At 44.8% G+C, this 22,386-nt stretch overlaps 1 protein-coding gene across 2 annotated transcripts in view; it reads left to right on the forward strand.

The window, feature by feature from the left end:
- LOC138471886 (uncharacterized) overlaps positions 1 to 22,386 on the forward strand; it is a 302,508-nt gene that overhangs the window by 209,837 nt on the left and 70,285 nt on the right. The window contains exon 11 of one of the 2 annotated variants that reach the window (XM_069609746.1): positions 12,205 to 12,348. The exons of the other annotated variant lie outside the window; for it this stretch is intronic. Within the exon in view, the coding sequence (XP_069465847.1) occupies positions 12,205 to 12,348 (144 nt within the window). The remainder of the gene's footprint in view (positions 1 to 12,204; positions 12,349 to 22,386) is intronic. 2 annotated transcript variants of the gene reach the window in all.

The following is a 22,386-nucleotide window of genomic DNA, read 5'->3' on the forward strand; positions in this document are numbered from 1 at the left end:
TGGAACTTCATCCAAAGCTATTTAAACCACGCCCGATCAGCAACTCACGCTTCGCGTTGTTCTGCTCCTCGCAGCTGGACGCTCACCGTGTCAGCTCCTGCATCTGGACTTCAGCCACGCCTGTCAGCATCCTGGGTCACCTGCAAAGGGAGATAAGAGAGAATTGGGGAGAAAGAAGACCTTACCTGCTAAAGCTGCATCACGGAGACATCACACCGACTATCCTGAAAGGGAAGACATCATTTTAAAAGCATTTCGCTTCGATCGCTGCTGCGCTGCATTTCACTCACCTTTCCTGGGCGCCTCCATCTTCAGCAGCGATCATCCGGATCCGCACCCACTTCCCAGAGCCTAGAGAGAAAAGACAAGAAAACAAGGTGAGAGAAGGAAGGGAAATAGGAAAAGCTCAGTTTCCTTCTAAGACTTACCTGTTGGGTCATTCCCATTTAATTTCGGGTCCTGCCGCTTCCTGGCATTCCGGACCCGGCCCCAATGGGGAAAAAAGACAAAGACATTAAATGAGCGAATGCAAAGACATTACCTGAACGCTCATCCAGAACTTACACTTCGGGTCGGCGCCATATCTCCGGCATTCCGAACCCCGGCCCCTAAGGGGAAAAAGACATAAGCATTAGCGCTTGCTGCAATAAGACAATGAACATTATTATTAAGCTTGAACTTTTGAACTTGCAACAGAACTCTTACAGCGCCTCACCTGAATAGTCAAGCTTATTTTGAACTCCCATCAAACCTCAATCCAGTGAAGTAACTGGGTTTCAACGCGCCCCTGCATCAGAAGCAGGATGGAGAACTCATCCTTCCAGACCCTAAGGTGAGACTTCACGGGGAATCGTGGAAGGGTATCGAGGAGGGTTGGAAGGGAGTGGGAGGCTTGAGCATTATTCCGTCAGTAGGTAATACTCCCTTTTCACGCACAGGGGAATATTCCTGCGAGCCAGAAAAGCCAGAGTAGAGGGGCCCTTCCTGTCCATCATCAGAGTCCTGCGCTTCACCATTGAAGAAGCATCAGCACTCGAAGCCAGACCTGCGCCTCCGTGGGAATCAGGTGAGCGTGACACCAGGACATCTTTGATGAGGGGCATGGGGTAGCGATCCCTTATAGTGATCTGATTAAGCCCTCTGTAATCGATACAAGGACGTAATTCACTTGTATCTTTCATTCTGGAGGTTGGCATCCAGATACTTGTGCAGCACCTTCTTCTCCTTAAGAGATAGAGAAAACATCCGCCCGTAAGGAACGATGGCATCAGGGACTATGTCGATGGTACAATCCTCCGGTCGGTGTGGTGGGAGCTCTTGAGGTATCTTGTCCACAAAGACTTCTTTATATTGATGCAACTCAGTGGGTATTACATGAATGACCACAGAGTGGGAAGAAAGTTCCTCGACTGTCTGTACCTTAGTAAAGTGGGAATCCGACATGCAGGTTCTCAGACAGTAGGTTGAAGAGAAAGCTATCTGATTCTTTTCCCAGTCAATGGAGGGATTATGTCTCCGTGGTGGGTGGTCATAATTACGAAAAAAAAATGTCGACAAAAAAATGTCGAAAAAAAAATGTCGACTTTCGTTTTTTTTAATTATATATTTATTTTAGGGGTTCGGGAGTTAAAAAAAGGGAAAAATTTTAAAAAAAATTAAAAAAGGGGGGTTGGGGGGGGAACCCCCCCCCATTTAAAAAAAAAATGCATTGAAAAAGTCGTCATTTTTTTTTTCGACATTTTTTTTTCGATATTTTGACTTTCGACATTTTTGTTGTCGAAATTATCACTGTAAACATGTCTCCGTAGCCCTGAAATACAGAGGAGAAGCTCTGATAAGATCGAATTGAAGAGTTTTAGTATGCTGAAGAATCTTCATCTCAAGGAGCGGAGTGGTATGAGTGATAAGACCGGAACTGAGTGGTTTGCCATCCACCCCCTCAACTTTTTGATCTACTTCCTTCTCTTGACGTTCTATTCCAGATTTGTTGGCCCAAACCGTGTCCATAAAGCAGCCAGCGGCTCTGCAGTCTATAAGGGCCAGAACATCAAAAACCTCTTGATGGAAAGCCAGTTGGACCGTGACCACCATAAGTCGGTTGTCTTCTGAGGGGGTGACAGACGCTATGGACATCGAAACATAGGGACTAGGTCGTTCTCCTCGGCAATTCGCCCCTAATAGTTCCAAGAACGAGCATTTCCCGACCTCCTTGGAGGGACCTGGGGACAATCTCTTAATAGGTGTTTATCCCAACCACAGTACATGCACAAGTTGTTATCCTTCCTTCTCTTTCTTGCTTCAATCATGAGTGGACCGCTTGTGGTACCGATCTGCATGGGTTCTTCTTTGGCAGGCATAGGTGAGGAAGAGGAAGGAACAGGAAGATCTTGGAGGCTGTGAGGAGTGCGTCCCTTGCGCCGTTCCGAGCGTCTTTCAGCTATACGAAAATCGAATTGTAACACCGTGGACCATAGATCTGCAAGTGTAGTCGGTCGCGACAATCGGGCGAGTTCGTCCTTCAACTCCTCTCGTAGCCCTCGCCGGAAGATGGTATACTGTGCTGTCTCGGGCCAGCCGGTTTCTGCTGCAATTCTCTTAAAGGTTGAGATGTAGGTTAACAAATCGCTGCTTCCCTGACGTATGTCTAGAAGTTGTTCGCTAGCCACCTGGACGGTCTCCTTTCTTTCGAAGGCTTCCTTAAACTGGGCCGTAAAACCATTGTAATCCTGTAGGAGGGGACTTACGCTGGTAACCAAAGGTGTGGCCCATGCTAAAGCATTGCCGATAAGGTTTGAAATCAGGAACCCTATTCGGACCTGATCAGTCAAGAAGGTCTGTGGCCTAAATGTAAAATGGATTATGCAGGCTTCCATAAATTCTTTAAATTTATGTGGTGAACCATCATATTTTCCAGAAGTAAGTGGTATTGGAGGCAACTCCGTCTCACTTCTCTCATAATTATCCACCCTCTGTCTAAGGACTGCATTCTCTGCCTTGAGGCTCTGGAGCTCTTGAGAAAGTCCTGGTATGGCAGAAAGCAGCTCCTGGACCTGTTCGGCAGAGGCCATATCCGAAGTAGTTTGGCGTTGCAATCTGTCAGTGTCAATCAATGAACTTCTCCTCTCTGTTAGCCCACGCTCCTCCTCACCTGATTCCTCTGAAGATGACTTCTTTCGACGTCCCTTCTTCTTCTGTGACTTTCTTTTGAGTAGAGATATGGCCTATCCCGGACGGAAGCCACCCTGCCTCCTTAGAGTGACAGGGATGCAGGGGACGCCCTCCCGGAATGGCCAGCGAGAGGAAAAAAGCGTTGGCTAAAAAAAACCTCTCTTAACGGTGGTATCTTGATAGGTGCGCGTGTAGTCCAAAAGGGTCTGTTGCTGTTGTGGAGGAAAGCGAAGAAGCAGATGACTGGATGTCAGGAATACCCAGGGGAGCCAGCTGGTGGATTCTGCAGCAGGGACAGAGAAGGAAATGCAGGAATCTGGAGCTGAAGACTTCCACTGAGGTATGAGCCGCACAGAAAAGGAGGGAAGAAGAATGGAAATAATAAAGAGGAGAACACGAGGGAACAACAGCAAGGGATGAAAGGCAGAGGAGCCGAGCAGGAAAGCAGGAGGAGAAAGAAAGCAGCACAACGAGCAGGCAGAATGAAAAAAAAAGAAAAGGAGGGAGTCGAGCCGGGAGCAGCCTAAATGGAAACCAGGAAGGAAGGCAACGGGATGAGACCCGAGAAAGAAGAAAAAAGGCACGGAGGAGAAATCACTAAACCAACGGAGCATCGGCACACGAGCACAGAGCGAAAGGGTTGCAACGTGCTGAAGGAAACAAAGGCGGGGCTTAAAACCAGAAGGAAAAACAATTGGAGGACAGAAGCTAGACCACTACTCCAGGTGAGAGGGAAACAGCGTGGAACCCTTCAATGACGGCGGAACTGCCATCTCGACCATAAGCGCCAGGAAGGAGAGCCAGCCAGGTGTGTGACAGTATGCAGCTTTGTCTAAGATTTGTAGCAAGAAGGGCATGGTGGTGATGGGTCTGTAGTTGTTTGGAGAGGCAGGGTCTAAGTAAGGTTTCTTCAGGAGTGGGCGAACCCACACCTCCTTCAGGGAAGGTGGGACAATGCTGGAGGTGAACGAAGCATTAGTGAATGCTGTCAAGAAAGGTGTTAGGGTGTCTGCCCAATCTTTGATGAGGTTGGCCAGGCAGGCGTCACCTTTAAAATTGGATGGTTTTATGGCTAGTACTTCAGATTCCGACACATCTCTGAAGGCGAAAAGTGTCTTGTCTTCCGAGGAGTGGGAGTTTTCAGTTGGCTGGGTAGGCAGATTGGATTTGGGCAGGGCATTGTAGTGGGATTTGATTTTGCTTTGCAGGAGATCTATTTTGTTGAGCATGGCAGACTGGATGCTCGAGCACCAGGATTCGTCTTTTACGAGATTTTGGGTGCTAGTGGCTGAGATGGCCAATTCCTTGAATATGGCAAACATTTCCTTAGATTCAGATTTGGCATTGGCGATTTTGGTGTTATAGGAGGCGGATTTAGCTGCTGTGATGGCTTTTTTGTATTGGGCGGTGTGTTTCTTGTCGGCATGTAGGGTGATGTCATATGGATCGGATTGCCATTCAGTGAGTGCTATGCGCTTGAGAGCGCGTAGTTCCTTGAGTTCAGTAGTGAACCGGGAGTTGGCGTGTATTTTTCTTTTTGCTTTCTTTTTTCTAGAGGGGCAATGGCATTGATTGCATTTTTAAAAGTCAAATTGTAGAGTTCTGCTACAGGCAGGCGGTCCATGGAGAACGGAGGCTTGAGGGCCGGAATCTCTAAGAATGGTAGGATATTGTTTTCCGTTAGTTTACGAGCGCTTCTAGCCAAAGCAGGTGGTGAAGGAGTGTTAGGTGTAATGGTTTTAATGGTGGATGGGATGGAGAAATTAATGAGGTGGTGGTCCGTCCATGGGCAAGGGGTGTTGGAGCTGATGTCTGCATTGCAGTTATGGTTCGCTACCCAATTTAGAATGCGTCCTTTGGCATGAGTGGGGAATCCCACATGGTGAGAGCTTGGGAAAAGTCTTGTGAGGTCAAGCCAAAGACATTGATTTGAGGGATCCTGCCTTTTCTGAAGAAACTGCTTCCTGGTGCCTATAGACTCAAGGGGTGCTCACAGTCATGCCACTGTTCCGCCTTGTCCCGTGATGTGACGTGGGGAAGGGAGTGCATTAGTTCAGCAGTCCTGAACTACCGAAACCCTTTTGGACATTTCAGTTTGCACTACAGTCTTTTGTTATAGATATCATTGTCCCACACCCTTTTGTTATATAGAGTAAGGATTTGGCAATAGGTTTATTAGTATAGGCCATTTTTCTTTGACATGACACCACTAGGACAGCACTTTCTTAACTTTGATGGTCGTAGCTTGCTCCCATCTTAGATTTAGGCTTAGATTAGCCATTTTTCTACACATATACTGTTCAATAAACACCCTTGGATTGTACTCCTTGTGTATGTCGTACTTCTGATAACCATGCCTTCCTTACACAAAGCAATGATTCTCAATTTTGATCTCAGCAACAATGACTTTCATTGAATATGTATTGGTAGTTGCTGTACACCAGACATATCAGAGGGCTGTTGCAGCATATCTAATGTGCAGTGAAACTTCCTCACATTGCTGTCAGGAAGCTGGAAGTTATGGCCCATGAGAGAAGCGGATACAGTTGGACCTGCATATACCAGTGATTAAAGCCACTTTATTGTAGGAGCCTAAGGGGAGTCTGCAACAGTATTCTATCAACCACCTGACCTTATGGAAGTCTGGCAGCATTGTAGTATGGAGTACATGTGACCAAGGACTGTTTTGCAAAGATAAAAGTGGACTCATGCATGGTCAGAGAAGAATAGCGTGCAGGAGCAGATTTTCAGAGGAGAATAACATGGAGCCCAGATCTGAAGGACTAATATTGTTCTTGTAATGCCAGTCGGAATAGTTAATGTGAAGTAGAAAGAGCTTAATTAAGCAATAAGCCCCGAGACGGGAGAGCATTACCACATCAGGGAATGACCCGGTATCCATAGTTACAGGCCTGGGTGAAGCGAGGGCCTTAACGAAGGCTCTGGGGCATTACTTGACACAGTAATGCCTCCCGTCGAGGGGCTTATTGCTATTAGAACACTGACCACGTTAGACCGGGGTACTAATAGTTTGCTTTTTCGCTTGTGAGACACTCTGGCGTTTCGCAACCAAAAACAAAAAAATGGCCACCACATATCGGGAAACGAAGTTGGTTCTCCCTTTTCATGCATGCCATTTAAAAAAGTTTTAAAAAGTAAACAAAGAAGATGGCCGCAATGGAACGGCTCCATTTCCATGGTTACCATTAAATGACCGGCGTGTCACAGATGGGGAGCGGATGCGCTGGGGCCAGAAGTGTACCTGGCGCATCTGCTCGCGATCAGGTCAAGAATGAAGAAAGTAAGTGGGGCGGGAGGGGGAGGGAGGGAAATCTGAGGGGGGTTGGGGAAGGAAGGGGGGTTCACTTACCTTGTTCCCTGGTGGGGGAGACTGTGGCCTCCAGCCATGAGGAGGCTCAGAGTGGCAGGATTACTCCACGGTAATGCCCCCGTTCCGAACCACCCCATTTGCTGGGAGGACAAAGCCAGAGCCTGTTGGGAAATGGAGTATGCAAGCTAGAGACCATAAAATGGCTCATTTTTCGTTTACTGACTTTGAACATGTGCTGAAGTTATGCTGTTGGAAGGACCAAGGACAGTACAGAACACACGCTGAATGTGCAGACATATGCATCTCAGAACTTCCTCACTAAGACCGTTTAAAAGGATTAGTAGCTATTGTGACATTACCATGCAACATGAAATTCTGCTACTGCCGAGCTGGCGTGCAGGGCCTGACAGGGTCCTACCGGACCCTGCTACTGTCACTGAAAGTTTGGATTTCCACAAGAAGAGACTTGGCTTCTTTGAGAGCCTTTCAATGTAGTTTGCTTTTAGTGAGGGATAACTCAGTCCATTTGTCTCGTGGCTGACAGTAAATCATAGCAACCACGCCACTAAAGCATTGAAGGTGCAAAGCAACTTCGTAGTGCTCAACAAGTACTCTCAAGGTTCAGTATGCATGATCTATTTATTGATATTATTGACAATTCAGTCTGTAGGGGCAGTCATCTGATCTCTGTCTCAAACGGTATTAGTTTGAAAGACAAGAAGAAATGCACACCCAAGCAGATGTAGTCAAAGGTTATAGATAGCAGCAACAAATGTACAGTGGCAGAGGTCAGAAGTCTGCCCTGTGTGACAAATCCTTGGATGTCGTCCCTTCTTCTGTAGATGGAACCCCTTCCATGAGGCTAGGGAGATGAGGCTGCTACCTGATAGTCCCCCTGGGGGTGGTTACTCAGTGGGTGGATCTCATGGGGAGGGATCCCCCTATGAGAATAGGGACGACGATCCAGGGAGAACGTGTTATACCCAGAATATGCCACAACCTTTCTCATCCTCTTACCCTCTACAGGGTACCATAGTCCCCCACACTTCCATGTACTTGTGTAAGGTAGATAATCCAACCTCCTTTAAAAGTACAGAGACGATGAAGAGTAGGGACTACCTATGTGAGTTATGTAGAAAGACTGTGAGGAAGAAGAACTCTAGTAACCAAGTTAAGGATGATAACACCCGTACCAAGATGAAGAAGAGGAGCGAAATAATGAAGAGTGCTCTGCGGAATCAATGACAGCATTCTAGTCAATATGCAAGCAACCGGAACATAAACAGGGAAGAAGGACTGCCCTCCCTTGAGGAGCCGCAAGCAGGTCATACCGGCGGGAACAGAGACGCGAGGCAAGAAGGTGAAACCTCCGAAAAGGGTCAGGAGAGAGAGGCCCCTTCTCCTGACTGGAAGCAGGCTGCAGGCACTGATTGAAGAGAAGGCACCATGCGGTCCATGCCGGAAACGCAGGCCAGCGTGGAACAGCAGCTACGAAGATGCCGCAGCTAGAGCAGACCTCGCAGAGAGTGTGGGATGGACAAGATTGAGTCCTGGGACCGGCCAGAGCCTGAACAGAATCTCCCTGAAGGTAGGGGCTTGCCAGGGCTAGCTGGTGGGGACAGAAGAAGGGCTGGGGGCCCTACAAAGAAGGGTTGAAATACCCTAAAGAACTGGGCTGGAAAGAGAGTCTGGGAAAGAGATCATGAAAGAATTGCACCTGAAGTAAGGGTCTGGGACTCCCAAGTACAGAAAAGAAAGTATAGCAGTTAAATGGATAATAGCAGTACCTAGCAGCATAGTGAACCAGGTCTGCTACACGAACAGCAGAGAAGCCTGAGAAAGACCGGGGGAAGGGAGTCACTTCCTTTGACATTGTGGGAAGCATGGAAAGAACCAGGGGAAGAAGGGCATACCCTTTGGTACTGAAAAAACATCACATCTGGTGTTGCGCACCAGACATCACACAGAAGGAAGTTTGAATAAGATCCAAGGGAAGAAAGTCATACCACCTGGGATAGAAGCAGAAAACCTGGAGAATGGGGACACTCTCCAGAGATCCAACAGTAAAAACAGAAATCATGGTCAATAAGGAATGCTGATGTTTTGGAACTTTGACCTTTGAGTTGAAGCAAGAATCTGTGGTCCTCATTAAGACTTTTACTTGGACCTTTGTTTTCACCTTGGAAATGATTGTGACCTGGTGAAGGGAGCCATTCCCTCTGGGAACAGTCCCGTGTTTCACTGGAACTAGGGTTGACTCTCCAGAAGAGGAGAGCCATTCTTCTGCACCATGAAGACTCACCAATCATTTAGTTTAGATACAAGTGTATGGGAAAGAAATGGGTTTCTGACACAGGACGGTGGACTTTTTATTTTCTGGACATCCTAACACACTCCTTAGTGTTTTGTTGAGGCAGGGAAATACCTCTTAGAAAGTAGGGAGAGTTAGGGGTTTCTCTTTACTTTTAACATCAATAAAAGTCTATAGCCAAAAGAATGCCACCTGTGTGTCAATGTCCTCCTTCTACACACTTCTAAGTTCATACATTATGGGTAATAACTAAACAAAATGAGGTATGAAAGTGGAAACACAAGAGACTCACTGCGCCACAACGCTCACGGAGAGCGTAAGACTTCACTTTTTGTGCACTTTGCATGTGCTTTGCATTGTGGAGATGTTTTCTAGGGCCGCATCCAACCCTGTCAGGTCCATGGAAGAAAGACTCCTTGTCCGGGTAAAATGAGGAAAGATTCTCCCATCACAAATTTGAGCTCTTGCTCTAGAATAACACTTCCTGACTGCCACAGACTGCACTTTATGTGACTCCCTTATTAAAACTCCAGTGCTAGCAGTCTAAGAACATCACACCAAGGTACACCAAACCATACAAATAGCCAAACAGAAAATATATCAAGCCAAGAATTCATACAAACGGTTTGCAGATAGAGCATGCAGGGCAGCTCCACAACTACCAGGTAGGTGAGAGAGTGTCGGTATCCACTAAACATTTACATTTGAAGGACCCACGAAAAATCTTGACATGCTACTTGGGGATCTTACCTGACTACAGGCTTAGTGGTACCCTATGGAGTCCCACCTCTCCCATTTTCACATCAGTGATTTCCCAGCTAACACCCCGCAGACCACAGCTCAACCATCACCTTCATGCTGCTAGGACAATCACCAGATCACATGGCCCACCAAGCCAGCCACAATCCTAAGACACAACCCGGGGTCCAAAAAGGGGAATGGACCACGCTTACATGAGTATGGAGGGGCAAGATGCCAGAACCACAACTCACAGGGTGCCAAGCTTCACTGTGAGACTTGGAAGATTCTAGCAGCCATGTTCCTGGTTTCTCTCTTTAAGCCAAGCCCACCAGGAGTAGGTTACTCAGCCATACTAGAACTTCACACACGCACTTGCGTAGATTAATCCCAAGTTCAGTTTCTGAAGACTTTCCACTGCCCTGGGTCCATATATGTATCCCGCACCGCCACTCCAGAATCCATGTGTTCCTAGGCAAGGGGAAAAAGCCAATATTAGAACAAGTGCATGATCTTCATACCTGGGAATAGCTTGCCATTGAGGTTCACTTCACACTCATAACCTGGCCATTTTAGCCTGGATTTCAGAATTACCTGTTAGGAAAGAAAGAAGACACTTAAGCAATAATCCTGCGAGGCGGAGGCATTACCATATCAGGTTATGCCCCAAGCCAGTTAGAAACCTGAGTGAAGGGGTTTATTGCTGTTAGTATCCCAGCGTGTTGTACCAGGATACTAATAGTTTTTTTTTAAAGTTGAGAAACAGCGTGTTTGCCGTTTGTCAACTTGAAAAATACTACAATCCAAGATGGCATCTATGGAAGAGGGAGAAGGGATCTACACAGAGCCCCTTCTCTGTTTCCATGGCGGCCATTGCCGCAACGGGATAAGCCAGGAACAATAGTGTTCTTGGCACTTGCAAGGGGCAATGCAGTGCCAGATAAGTGGGTTGGGGTTGAGGAGTTTGGATATGTGGAAACAGTGGGTGGGAGAAGGGGACAAGTGGGAGCGCAGGGGCGCACTTCCTGACTCTCAGCGGTTAAGACAATAGCCTCCCAGTTCCGAGGAGGTTCAAAGCAGGGGTTTTACCATGTGGTAAAGCCCCCAATCTGAGCCTCCTGAATGGCTGGGAGGTCACCACACTCCCCTCACCAGGTACTAATTGTATTAATCTTGGCACCTTATTGTTGAGAATTCAATACCTTCCAAAGCAATAACATTGAGACTTTACTCAATGTAATAAGGGACATTTGAGGAACAAGAGTCACATGCTCACACTGAAGCCCTATGAAACAAATGCGATAAACGCATCACCCTCCAGTGAAGGAACAAAGCCATCAGGTCATTCGACAAGACACAGTCAAAGAAGACTGAGATAGCAGGCCTATTCAGCAACACCAATGAAGACAACTGCTCTTGGAAGCTTTGTGCTGGCCACCTCCCACTCCAATAAGAACATTTATAAAGCACAAGAGATTTGTAAATGAGAATATTTGGCTGAACACTCATCACCATTTATCCTGTTGGGTTCCTCCCCTCCTTGCATCAACCACATAGCTTGGAACCTAGTCAGGGTAGTGGAGGATCCGCAGCGGCCCGACTGGAATCCCGGTAAGGCATCAGCTTTTAGATGGCTCACACCTTACGATGATTAGTATATATTTGTGAAACTAACTATGCTCAAATCAGCTGTAATGGGCCAAAGATAGACCTTGTTACTTCACATCACCTAGAGAAGGTGTCTTGTTTGAATCCCATCAAAAGTAACTTATTACCCCTGAACCCTTGGCTTCAATTCATTCCTCAATTCTTGTCATTTCATTTAGGAGGATAGAGACAGCTTATGTATGGCGAGGGTTACCGAGGTCAAAGTGGACAAAGCAAAGGAACAATTGAGCATACAGGCACGTGGAGTGGCATTGGGTAATCACTCATCATGCCACTCAAAATCAACTTTTTTAAACTTTCCTCTTTCACCCTGCCGAAATAAAATGTTGAGGCTGACTCCACCACTGACCCTGATCAACCTTGCTATAACTTAGTTGAAATTGTATTTAGACTAGAGCCCAACAGGGACATGGGCCCTCATTAGGACTCCGGCGCTAAACCATGGTGCTATTAGCGCCATGGTCCACGCTGGAGTCCGCCATGGAGAAAGGGGGAATTACCACCCCATTCCAAGGTTGGCGGGGCGGTAATTCCCCCTTTCTCCATGGCTTTTCCCCATTCCCATTTTTGCCCCATAGGGCTGAATGGGAATGGGGAAGGCAGCAATTATGGTACCGCAAATTGCGGTACCATAATTGCGATCAAGGTCCCTTTGCGGGTCCCTACTTTAACGGCTGGTCGAGACCAGCCGTTAAGGTCGAGAGCCGCAAAGGGATCTCGTAGTAAGGCGTTAAGGGGTTAACGGCGCCGCAGCCTTTTTATGGTGCCGGTAACCCCTTAACGCCGGGGTTGTAATGACCCTCATAGAGTTACTAATGTTTTCAAATGTGAAGTGAAGTCTGCTAAAGTTGAGGACAAATATTTTTAGCCACATTCCAAATTCTTCGGAGTAACTCAGAACTGAGTCCTAATGCAAACAAATATGTCCTTGCTTGGTGTGCAGATTATATGACTTACAATATACAGGCACGTATCTTATCTTTCTTAGGTGGTAAGATTTTCAATGGTTTCCAGGCAACCAGAGCCAAAAACACCGCTCCTAAAGAGCTTGACGAGAGAGTTTCCAGTCGAAGCCTGCGGAGAAGGGCATTTTAAAGAATCAGCTCATCAAGCTGGAATCCTGACCGGCAAGGTATGGTATTAGTTGAAACCAGGACTTTTGAAAGAAGAGAGTGCTCTCTGGGCATCTCAGTAATACAGAGGAAGTTGCCAACCTGCCCCCACCCCCTCCCAATACAAGACTGCAATAAATACAAAGTTTAATTATTTTCTCTACCCGTGAGTGCAAAGTATCCTTGGGACAAAGAGGCTCATAGAAAGTGGTTATGTGAAAATGCAAATACATTGTAAACCACTCTGTTGTATGGACATATATACACCTAGAATGATCAGCCTACAATTCATTGAGTTGGTAAACAAAGTCAAGCACCACAATACACGTTCGTACAATAACTTTTTAAAGGGTACTTTCTTATAAACATTTGGAGTCAACATCATGGACTCAAGGTGAAATGCATGCGACTTTCTGGGTTTTTACTTTGCAGAGTGAACATTCACACAGCTCTAAGATGTGTATGTTTCGGTTCTTTCTCATTGAATCAGACCATGGCTCACACATCCATATTCAGAGAACGCATTAGTCCATAGATCCTCTTTCTCCATGCAGCCCACCCAATATTTTTTTTGTGATATAATTTAATTCCATTAAACATAGTCGAGCTGTGCAAGGTAGTTGCACCATTTTTCTTTCCACTGATTTAATAACGTTCCACTATTTCCTTTCCCCTTAGCTGCTAGAATCGTATAACCAATTACAGGATCATCTAGTATTATTTTTCTTAATAATGAAAGTGATTTCCAGCATATTATTGAGTATAAGGATTGAAGTCCCAGCTCAGCTCTTATTGCGGCTATTGGTAAAGATCTTGGCAGCTTTAGGACTGGTTTCCAGAACCTACTTTCTAACTTGTCCCAAACCTTGCATGATAAGTTAAGACCTGCTTCTTCTCTGTATGTTATTATTGGGAGGGCTTTCTGTATATAAAAGGCTTGTAGTGGTATTAGTGAGAATTTGCTGTAGCGTCCATTTATTATTGTTCCTTCTGAGCATAGCACTTAATTTTCGTCGTAAGGTCTTGTTCCCATCGGTCTATATATATATATATATACCCAACTATCGGATTTCTTTCACAGATTCAATTTTTTCTGTTCCTATCTTCCATTTGAATGCTTTTACTCTTGCTCTACTGTTTCCGCCAATTGTGAGGATCTTTGACTTGTCAGTGTTTATGACCTGATCGTTTTTCTCCATATACATTCGAAGTTTGTCCAGAAGGCGCTCTAGTCCTATTTCTGTCTGGTTTACCAATACCAATTCATCTGCATAGCATATGGTCGCTATCTCGTTGGTATTTATTTTGGTGGATGGTGGTTTGTGTCTTTCAGTGCGTCCGGTAAGTCTGCTATGTACAGATTAAAGAGGGTTGCAGCCGGAGGACACCCCTGCTTTACTCCCCTTTTTGTTCTTATAGCCGCATACAGTGCTCCTTTCTTATTTGTTCATACTCTTGTTGTTGTGTTGTTATGTAGAGCTCTGATTGGTTGCAAAATCTCTTCCAGACATTTCCAGGTTTTTAATTTTTTACATAGCTTTTGACGATTCACACCGTTGAAGACTTGCCTTAAGTCTATGAAGGCTAAGTACAGTTTCTCTTTTTATCTTAATACATTTAACTTCAATATTGAAAGTATCAACAAACTGAGCTCTGTTTCCAGTCCCTTTTTAAACCCTGTTTGTCTTGGTTATCTTGTCTTCGATGATTCTTAGTTTTTTTGCCCAATCAGAAAGGTTTTTTTGCAGAATAGATCTAAATAATTTACCAATGACATTGAGTAGCGCTATTGGCCGATAATTTGAGGGATCTTCGCGTTGGCCTTTTTTAAAGATTGGTACTGTTATGCTTGTTGTCCATGACGTTGGTATTGACTTACACTCCACAATCGGTTGAAAAACTGTTGTTATAAATTTTGCCCAGCCCGTAGGATCTCTATTTAGCTCCAGATTTGTTAGCCCATCAGGACCTGCTGCAGAAGAGTTTTTGAGCCCTTTTATTAGATTTTCTATTTGATCTTCTTGTATTTTTAAGCACCCAGTGTTGGCTGTTTGTTTTTTCTGTTACCCATAAATCTGAGTCTTTGCTGCCAAACACTTTGGAGTAATGGGTTATCCACTTTCTTTCTGTTACTCTGTTGTTTAGTCGGCTTTGCTGATTCAGGGTCTGGTTATTTAATAGGGTCCACATGTCTCTTGTTGAGGATTGTCCCATTGCTCTTAGCATTAGTTCCCCTTGCTCTTGTTCTCATTAGTTTCCAAATCTGGTCAACCAGTTTTTGTAACGTTGTTTCTTAGTTTTGATTAATCTTAGTTTTGTTAATCTGCTTTCACAGTTTTTATTTATTTGTGATATTTCCTATTTCAGTTTCTTTTTTATCATGATAACCAGCTCACTGTATTGATGTTTCGGTTTCAGTAAGGGTTAATTTCATGCCAGTTTTCTTTGTTGTGTAGGCCGTTAGCAGCCAGTCATATGATGTTTCATCTCCCAATCCTCTAGTTCGATCACTGTATTTGTTTACGATTGACACTAGGTTTCTTAATCTGATTTGGTTACCTGCATGGTTTAATTCTAAATGTTCATTTTTTTCCTTTTCCTTTTCGTCCTGTCTTTCTTACACGTCCATGTTAGTCTTATGATGTTGTGATCACTTACATGTTAAGGGAGGACATCTAGACGTTTAACTTGGTCTAGATGATTTCTCGTTATCCATATGTAGTCTATTATGGACTTCTGATTTCTGTATTGCCAAGTCTCTCTCCCAGGGGCATCTCCAATTGTTTGGCCATTCAGCATGAATAAATTGTGGGCGTCGGCCATCTGCACCCACCTTTAGTCATTTTTCGCCATTCCTTAGTTGCTCAAGGCGTGGCATGCCTTCCTTATTGAGACATTTTATATCCAGGTCTCCATAGACTACAATTGTTGGATTTTCTCCTGTGTCTGCAACTTTCTTATTAATTCCATTGTTGCGTTCAACAACTTTGTTGTGCTTATTTTACCGGGTTCCAGTAGATGTTTATTACCATAAGTTGTATGTTACTTATTTGTATTAAGGCCCATTGTACGAATGAGTTTGGATTCCCATGATCAATTACTTTCACATTTCTTGCATATTTTGTCAGAATCATCAGACCTCCATAGGGTCTTCCATTTACTCCTTTTAGTGCCGGGTTTATTAGCACCTCATGGCTTTCACACTCTGGAACTTCCTGCAACCATGTTTCCCGTAGACAAATTATTGTTGCACTCTCCACATGTTGCTCTAGTTGGTTTAGTAAATGGCTGAATCCCCTAGTATTCCAGGAGATGAATGTATCATCTCCTTCCTCCTCTTCTGTTGTTTCTTATTCCATGTCTGACTTATCTAGAGCTTTTGCAAGCCAGTGTCAATCGGTTTCTTTTTTTTTTCTTTTCTCTGCTGTGACATTCACAGAGCCAGAGCCTTCTTCCTCAGCTCTTCTGTTACCAATTGTCACTTTTATTGTATTTCTTCTCAATTGTTCGATGGAGTATGCTTTGTTTCATTTACTTCCTGCCTTTATGTCTTCTTTTGTGTTTTCTGCTATGTGGTAGCGTGATTTTGATGTCCCTCCTTTTCGTGAATCTTGATCGCTCACCTCAAAACCTAAACTTGCCCGTTCCTTTTTTTCCGCTCAGCAATTGCTTTTTCACTTTGAGTGAGTTAAGATGTACTAACACTTTATCCACTCGCTCTTCGTCAATATATTCGACGATGGCAATTTCATTCAATGAAATATTCCTTAGAGTTGGTAAGCAATTTAATATACGGATAAAGTTGTTCCGATTTATATTGGTATCTCTCTTTTCCCTGCGTATGCTTTCCAGTCTCACTTTTATATCTGTCTCGATGTTATCTTTCTTTAATTTCTCGTCATTCCTATTTGAATGTCCATCGCTGGGTCTTATTGCCGGGCCTCTTGGGTTCCATTTTAAATGTGTCAGTGAGTCCTTCATTTGCCACTTTGTATTGGACCGCATTTCTTTACTGTTTTGGGCCTTCCTTTTTTGTGACAGTGTGCGAAAATGATCTTCTTCAAGTAATAAGTCTGCTTCTTTTTCGATGTCTTCGCTATCCAGCCTTAATGATGATGCATGTTGACTTTGCTTTCTAGTCTGAACCTCTTGCTCTTCATGCTCCTCATCTTATTCTCCCTTTCCTGACCAAGATTCATTTGCTTCTATGTAGTACGACGTGTCATCGATAAGATCGTATGACGCGTCTTGTTCGTCTTTATCTTGGTCTATCTCACTATCTTCTGATAATGAGATGGTTGTTGTTACAACTTTCCTCTGATTTCTTTTTTTACTCTCTAGCTCTCTAGTTTGTTTAGTTTCTTTTTCTTGATCAGTTTCGGTTGTAAGTTTTCGGGGTGGCGTTTGAATGTTTTGCAGGAATGCCGAGACCCATTTTCTTTCCTCTTAAGTATGTTTTTTAATGTTTTTCGTTTTCTTCTCTTTTGTTTTATCATCTTTGGTTCTCTTACTGTTTTGTTGTTGATATGTTCTTTTGTGCAGCTCTTGAGTTTTTTTTGGGAGATCTCGGTTTATGTGGAAATCGAGTATATCTCGTTTGTGGTACTTTCCACTTCCTCTTCTGAGACTTGTTCATGCCATTCCCATTTTGCGCCCCACTTCCTATGTTTTCTTCTCCTTTTTTTTGTTTTTGACATTTCTTCTTTTGATGTACTATCTCTTTATTTGATTTATCGTCTGTTTCACAATGTTTCCTCTCTCTTTATATGGTTCTGACTCATACTTTATTTATTTTGTTTGGCTCAGATTACTTTTGATTACCTTCAATTTGCCTGCTTCTTTGTTTCTCACTAACTTCAGGTCCTAAGCTTTTTGCTTGATCTTGATGAATGTGTGATTTGCACGTCCCCTTAGCTGTTTTTCATCTATTGTCTGTGATGCTTTATCTTCTTGTATTTCCGTGTGTTGTGTACATCTTGGGTTTCTTTCAGTGTTCATGGATTCTCTCTCCTTTTGATCACCGGATTTTCTCATCCATTTTATGGTTTCCATAAATTCCGACATAATACGTATTTTTTCCCCTTGGTCACTGCTTGCCAGGTCACATAGTCCCCATTGCCACACTGCTGAGGCTTCTGCCTCTTGAATGAGTCTCTCTTCAATTTTTGCTGTAAATGAGTATTTGTATGAATTTGTTGTGTATCGTTGCCAGCATGTTCGAGTTATCGCTAACATTCTCATTAATTGCTTCATATAACTTTGTATCGGGGGCCAGCGAAATGGGCATGGCGGCCATAACATTTTTATGGATCTGTGTCCATGCTGCAATAGATAATTGTGTTTTATCCAAGGGTAAAGTGTTTGCATCCTTTGTTTTTGTATTCCTACTTTTCTTTTTGTGCCAGTCTCGTATTACTGAATCGTCTGGCAGGTCTTCTTCTTCTGTGTTTGGTCCATCATTATGCCCGTTTGTTGCGTCCAGTGATTCTCCTCTTTTTGGGTTATTAGCATGAGCAGTTTTTCGTTGTGTTATTTGTTGTTTCCTCCAATAATATTTGACCTGCGTTTTTCCTTGATTCAGTGTTCCTTATTTTATCTCCACTTTTTTGTAATATATTTGTTTCCTTTGAGGATTAATTCTTGTTTGTTAACTGTATTTTTCCTCTGTTTGATTTTATCAGTTCTGCTTTGTGTATCGATCTGTTTTCTTCTTGCAGTTGGGGTTTTTTAATGTTTTGATTTGGTTGCCTTTTTGGGCACCAAGTGTCCCCAAGTTTAATTTTCTCAAACTGAAACTAGACCGTCATTCAATCTCTCTAATTTCATCAGCAAGTGAGATCTCATGTTGACTTTCCCGTCTTGTGTTCCGCCTCTTCCCAATCATTGATGTTGACATGTGCACTCCTTGTGACTGAAAACTTTTTCCATGTCTATTTGGAGGCCTTTGATCAGAAGAGCGTGTTTGTTTGGGCATGCCAACATCAATGTTGTTGTCCTCAAATACGTCTTCACTGATCAAAGAGTCATCGTTATGATTTCTTGTGTGGTGCCCATTCTCAGGGGGAACTCTTAACTGTTCCTGTGCTCTGTTTTCGCATGAGATGTTGACCCCTTCCATCTATATCTGTTTCATTGATCCTTGTAGAGTGTATGTCTGCAGTCTTTGATTTGCCATATTCATCAAATTACTTTGTTTGATGCTTTCCAAGGACCCCCCATCCAGGTGATGCTCCCTCACTTGTCTACCCCCAGGAACTGGATCCAATAGCGATGGCCCTGTCCTGGTCACCTGGATGACAGATTCCCTGAGACGACCTAGGGAGACACCTTCAGGTTTCTCACAACTTTTATAGACCTGTGTTCTCTCTCCCCAGGCTTGGCTCTTTGTGAGGGTCTGTTCCTATGTCCTGAAATTGGTGAGAGGCTGGGACTGGGTGCCACTCATAGCTGTTTCTGTGCTAACTCTGGGTTGTATGGGCTGGACGAAGCATTTTGGCTGTCCGCCATCTTGGGATCCACCTCCCTTTCCCGGTTCCTGTAGCACAGTGATCGGGAAGGAAACAGCTCCCAGCTTGCCTGATGCTGATAAATGCTCTGAATTTCATATTTAGTTCCTCCTAGTGTGAAAGGAATGCTTACTTTGCAATTTTGTATCCTGCAAGGTACAACTCTGTCGGTGGAGCATAGATTGGTATGCTTCTGTTATTTGTGTGTGAAAATGCTGCCGAAAACTACAAACTGGAAACATTAGTGCCATGGGCTTTTGAAGTGAGTAATTCCCTACCACATGAACTCTGGCAACAGTAACAGTGTGAGTTTTGAAAGTATCTTGTGTACAAAGCTGAACGACAATTAATTGGTCTGTTTATTTTTCCTCTCAGGGACTTTCAGTATGGAAGGTGACCATAGTCTGTATAATCTGCAAAGGGGTTCATATAGATTTGCGCAGTACCTGTCCTCTGCCACAAGTGGCCAGAGTCTCCTGCCCATACTGACCACAGGCCTATCATCCACCGGCTTGAGGAGGTACCCGGCGCTGTTTGACACACACATTGGGCTCCCCAGATTCAGACTTGGGACCTACATCACGGTAATATGAAGGTTCTGAGTTCTTACCCCACACCTCCTTTAGTACATGTATCAGAGTCCTGTCAAGAGGGGATGAAGAGTGCCCTGAACTTGCGGCAGGAGGCCTACCAGGGTACTTGACAAAGCCAATCCTGCTCCAGAGGTGGGGTGAGGGAGTTTGGAGGGCCCCAGTCTCTATCCCTTCTTCATGTGCCTGTCTAAATATAGGAAGTATGACATCTTCTTGTCCCATACCAGCAGTGCAACATGCTGGCCAGCATTTCTCTTTTTCGTCCCCTAGGGCTTCAGCTACCAGAAACCTTTGCAGCAGACACCAGACAACACAGCTCATTGGTGAGAGAGGCGGCATGCGGGAAAGCATTGGAGCGCCATGTGAGTTAGACCAGCAATCCCAATGCTTCATCCAATGGAAACACAATCTTTAAAATTGACAGAAATTGTAGGGGGCCGCCATTGCAGAGACCCGGTGGACATGCTCATGAAAACGGGTTGGTGCATAAAGCCTGTTTTATGCTCTCTGATGCCTGCAGCCCGGTCCGTAGGGAAAGGGAAGGCAGCAATTGGCCTAGGGAACCAGCTGACTCAGAGGGCGAATCAAGAAGGAAGGGGACGGGACACAAAAGAGGGCATCAAGGACATGGCAATGTGGATTGTTTGGATGAGGTTAAGGGAGGAGAAGGCAAGCCAAGGGACGAGGCGGAGAGGAGGAAGGACAATGCAGAGAATTGCTGGAGGCGTGTGGAAGTCGGATATTGGTTGGCGAGAGAAAGTGGTACTTGGGTGTGAAAGTGTGTGTAAGTTGAGTGAGTCCAAGTGAGAACTGGGTTGGGCGAGATTGAGTGGGAGAGTGAAATGAGTGTGGGAGTCGGTGTGGGTGAAGTGAAGAATAGTGAGAGGGGAGAGTGGTGGAGAGGGGAGTAGTAGAGTGGAGAGGGTAGAGTAGATGAGTGAGAGTGGAGACTACTGGAGTGGAGTGTGGAGAGTAGTGGAGTGGAGAGCATAGTAGAGAGCGAGGGAGAGTAGTGTTAAGCAGAAGACCATTGGAGGGCCAGCACGAGGAAGAGGAAGGGGGGGGAAGAGAAGGGGAGAGTAGGAGGAAGAGAAAGGAAGGTTAGAACATCAGGGGAGAATACAAGAGCATGAGAGTTAAAGACTAATTGGGGCCTGGGTAATTGAAAGGTGCCATTGTTTGTGATCTTTTCTTACTGTGTGGCCTAAGGGTAGGATCCACCTATAAAAGAGAGTAAGATAGATAAGGCAACTGCCTTTAGGCCCTCATCAGTAGTCAGTCAGATCGTAGACAGTAGGGGTACCAATCTCTAGTGACCAACTCAGGGTTTAGGGATGCCTAGGCTAGAGAGGGTCAAGCCCAAGGGAGACCAGGAGAGGGTCAGCCCTTTGTGAGCCCCTTCTTAAACATTCTAATAAAAACCATTAAACCTTCTTCAAGAGTTGGTGTGTTCTTGAGGTCATCTGTGACATATCTATAATATCTTTCTTATCTTTCATAACATGGGTGTACCTGTGTATGTGGTAATGAATTCTGAGTTAGATATGGTCAAATGGACTTCTACTGAAGTACCCCTTCATTATCACCCTTTTTCCTATGCTGTCCTAGGGCAGCCCATTTAGCACCTAGGACAGGGGTGCTTTCTGCACTAGGTTTATTGAATCACCCTACACTTGCAATGTGGAGTAGGCTGGTGTTAGTTGTAATTTAGTTTTGGCTTTGCCAAGTGTGCAGCCAATTTTACCACATTAGTTGCCCAATGCACCTTTATGTTAGCCGTTGGGGTACTAATGCATTTTTGAGGACCACTCTTGGGCATTTTCTTTTGGGTCATTCCTTTATATATGGGAACCATGAAGCAGACCTAAAATGGCTGTTTTGCGCACATGGGCTCACTCTACAGTGGTTCTGGACTGGTGTAGACTTGCCCCTCACAGCCCCAATGCACAAACTGTATGTGTAGACCTGAGTGCTTGTGGTTTATAGTGCAGCCTGTTTGGCTGGCTGTCAAAACATTTGTGTTTGTTTATGCCTGGTGTTTGATTAGAGCAGTGGCGTAAGCCAGCCTATTGGTGTATGTGTACATCTAGGGGATACCAAACCTGGGCATTCATCAATTCTGCAAATGTTTACCTGAATTGCTGCATGATTTGCCACAAAGCTGGGCTACTGAATTTTATGACCATCTTTTGACATACCGGCTGAGCACTGTGCCCTTTGATTCTTGCTACTGTTTCATCTTTTGGCTGCTGGATATCCTTCCTAAGCTGTCCCTCACCCACCTCTTGGTCCTTGTCACTGGCTCGGCTAGATGTTCCATGCTCTGGCTGTTTCTGAGCCATAGTACCATTGACTGCCAGTATTACCACTGCGGACCTTGCGCTTAACGAAAGAAAGCCTCCATTGTCCAGAAGGATGGTGGGACACCACTCTCCCCCCAAAATCTGTTCTTCAGCTGGGCTGTGTTGAGGAGCCTCCATTGGTACCCTCATTGTGTGACCATATCCCGCATGTTAACTTTCCCATTTTGCCTTCTGAGCAGTCCGTATCTGTTTTGTTGGCTTTCTACACCTTCCTGCTCCTGGCTGGTGACTCACCCTCCTGGAAATGCTGATGATTCTTGTTTTGGGTCATCATGTCTGTTGCTGGTCAGTAGTGCAAGACTCTGGGTACCAGATCCCAGAACTCACCCTGTGAAAAAAAGCTTTGAACTCGCCGAATTGTTTGACTGATTTTGCACGAAGCCCTTTGATTCTGGCACCCTCAGTACTTGCTCCTGAGTCCTACTTTTTCTTTGGATTTCCCCTCAGGGGTCTCCTGGGTCCTGGAGTGGTGGTATGTTGCAGGGGACTGACTTATATTGGTTGGAATCCTGCTCTCCACTCTTCCTTCGTGAGTCTTTTGGTTCTCAAACCTGGAAATGAGGCTCCCCTGATTTCCTCTGGGTATTCAATGCACC

The sequence above is a fragment of the Ambystoma mexicanum genome, chromosome 8 (assembly GCF_040938575.1).
Source record: "Ambystoma mexicanum isolate Mex_15411 chromosome 8, UKY_AmexF1_1, whole genome shotgun sequence".
Lineage (NCBI taxonomy): Eukaryota > Metazoa > Chordata > Amphibia > Caudata > Ambystomatidae > Ambystoma > Ambystoma mexicanum.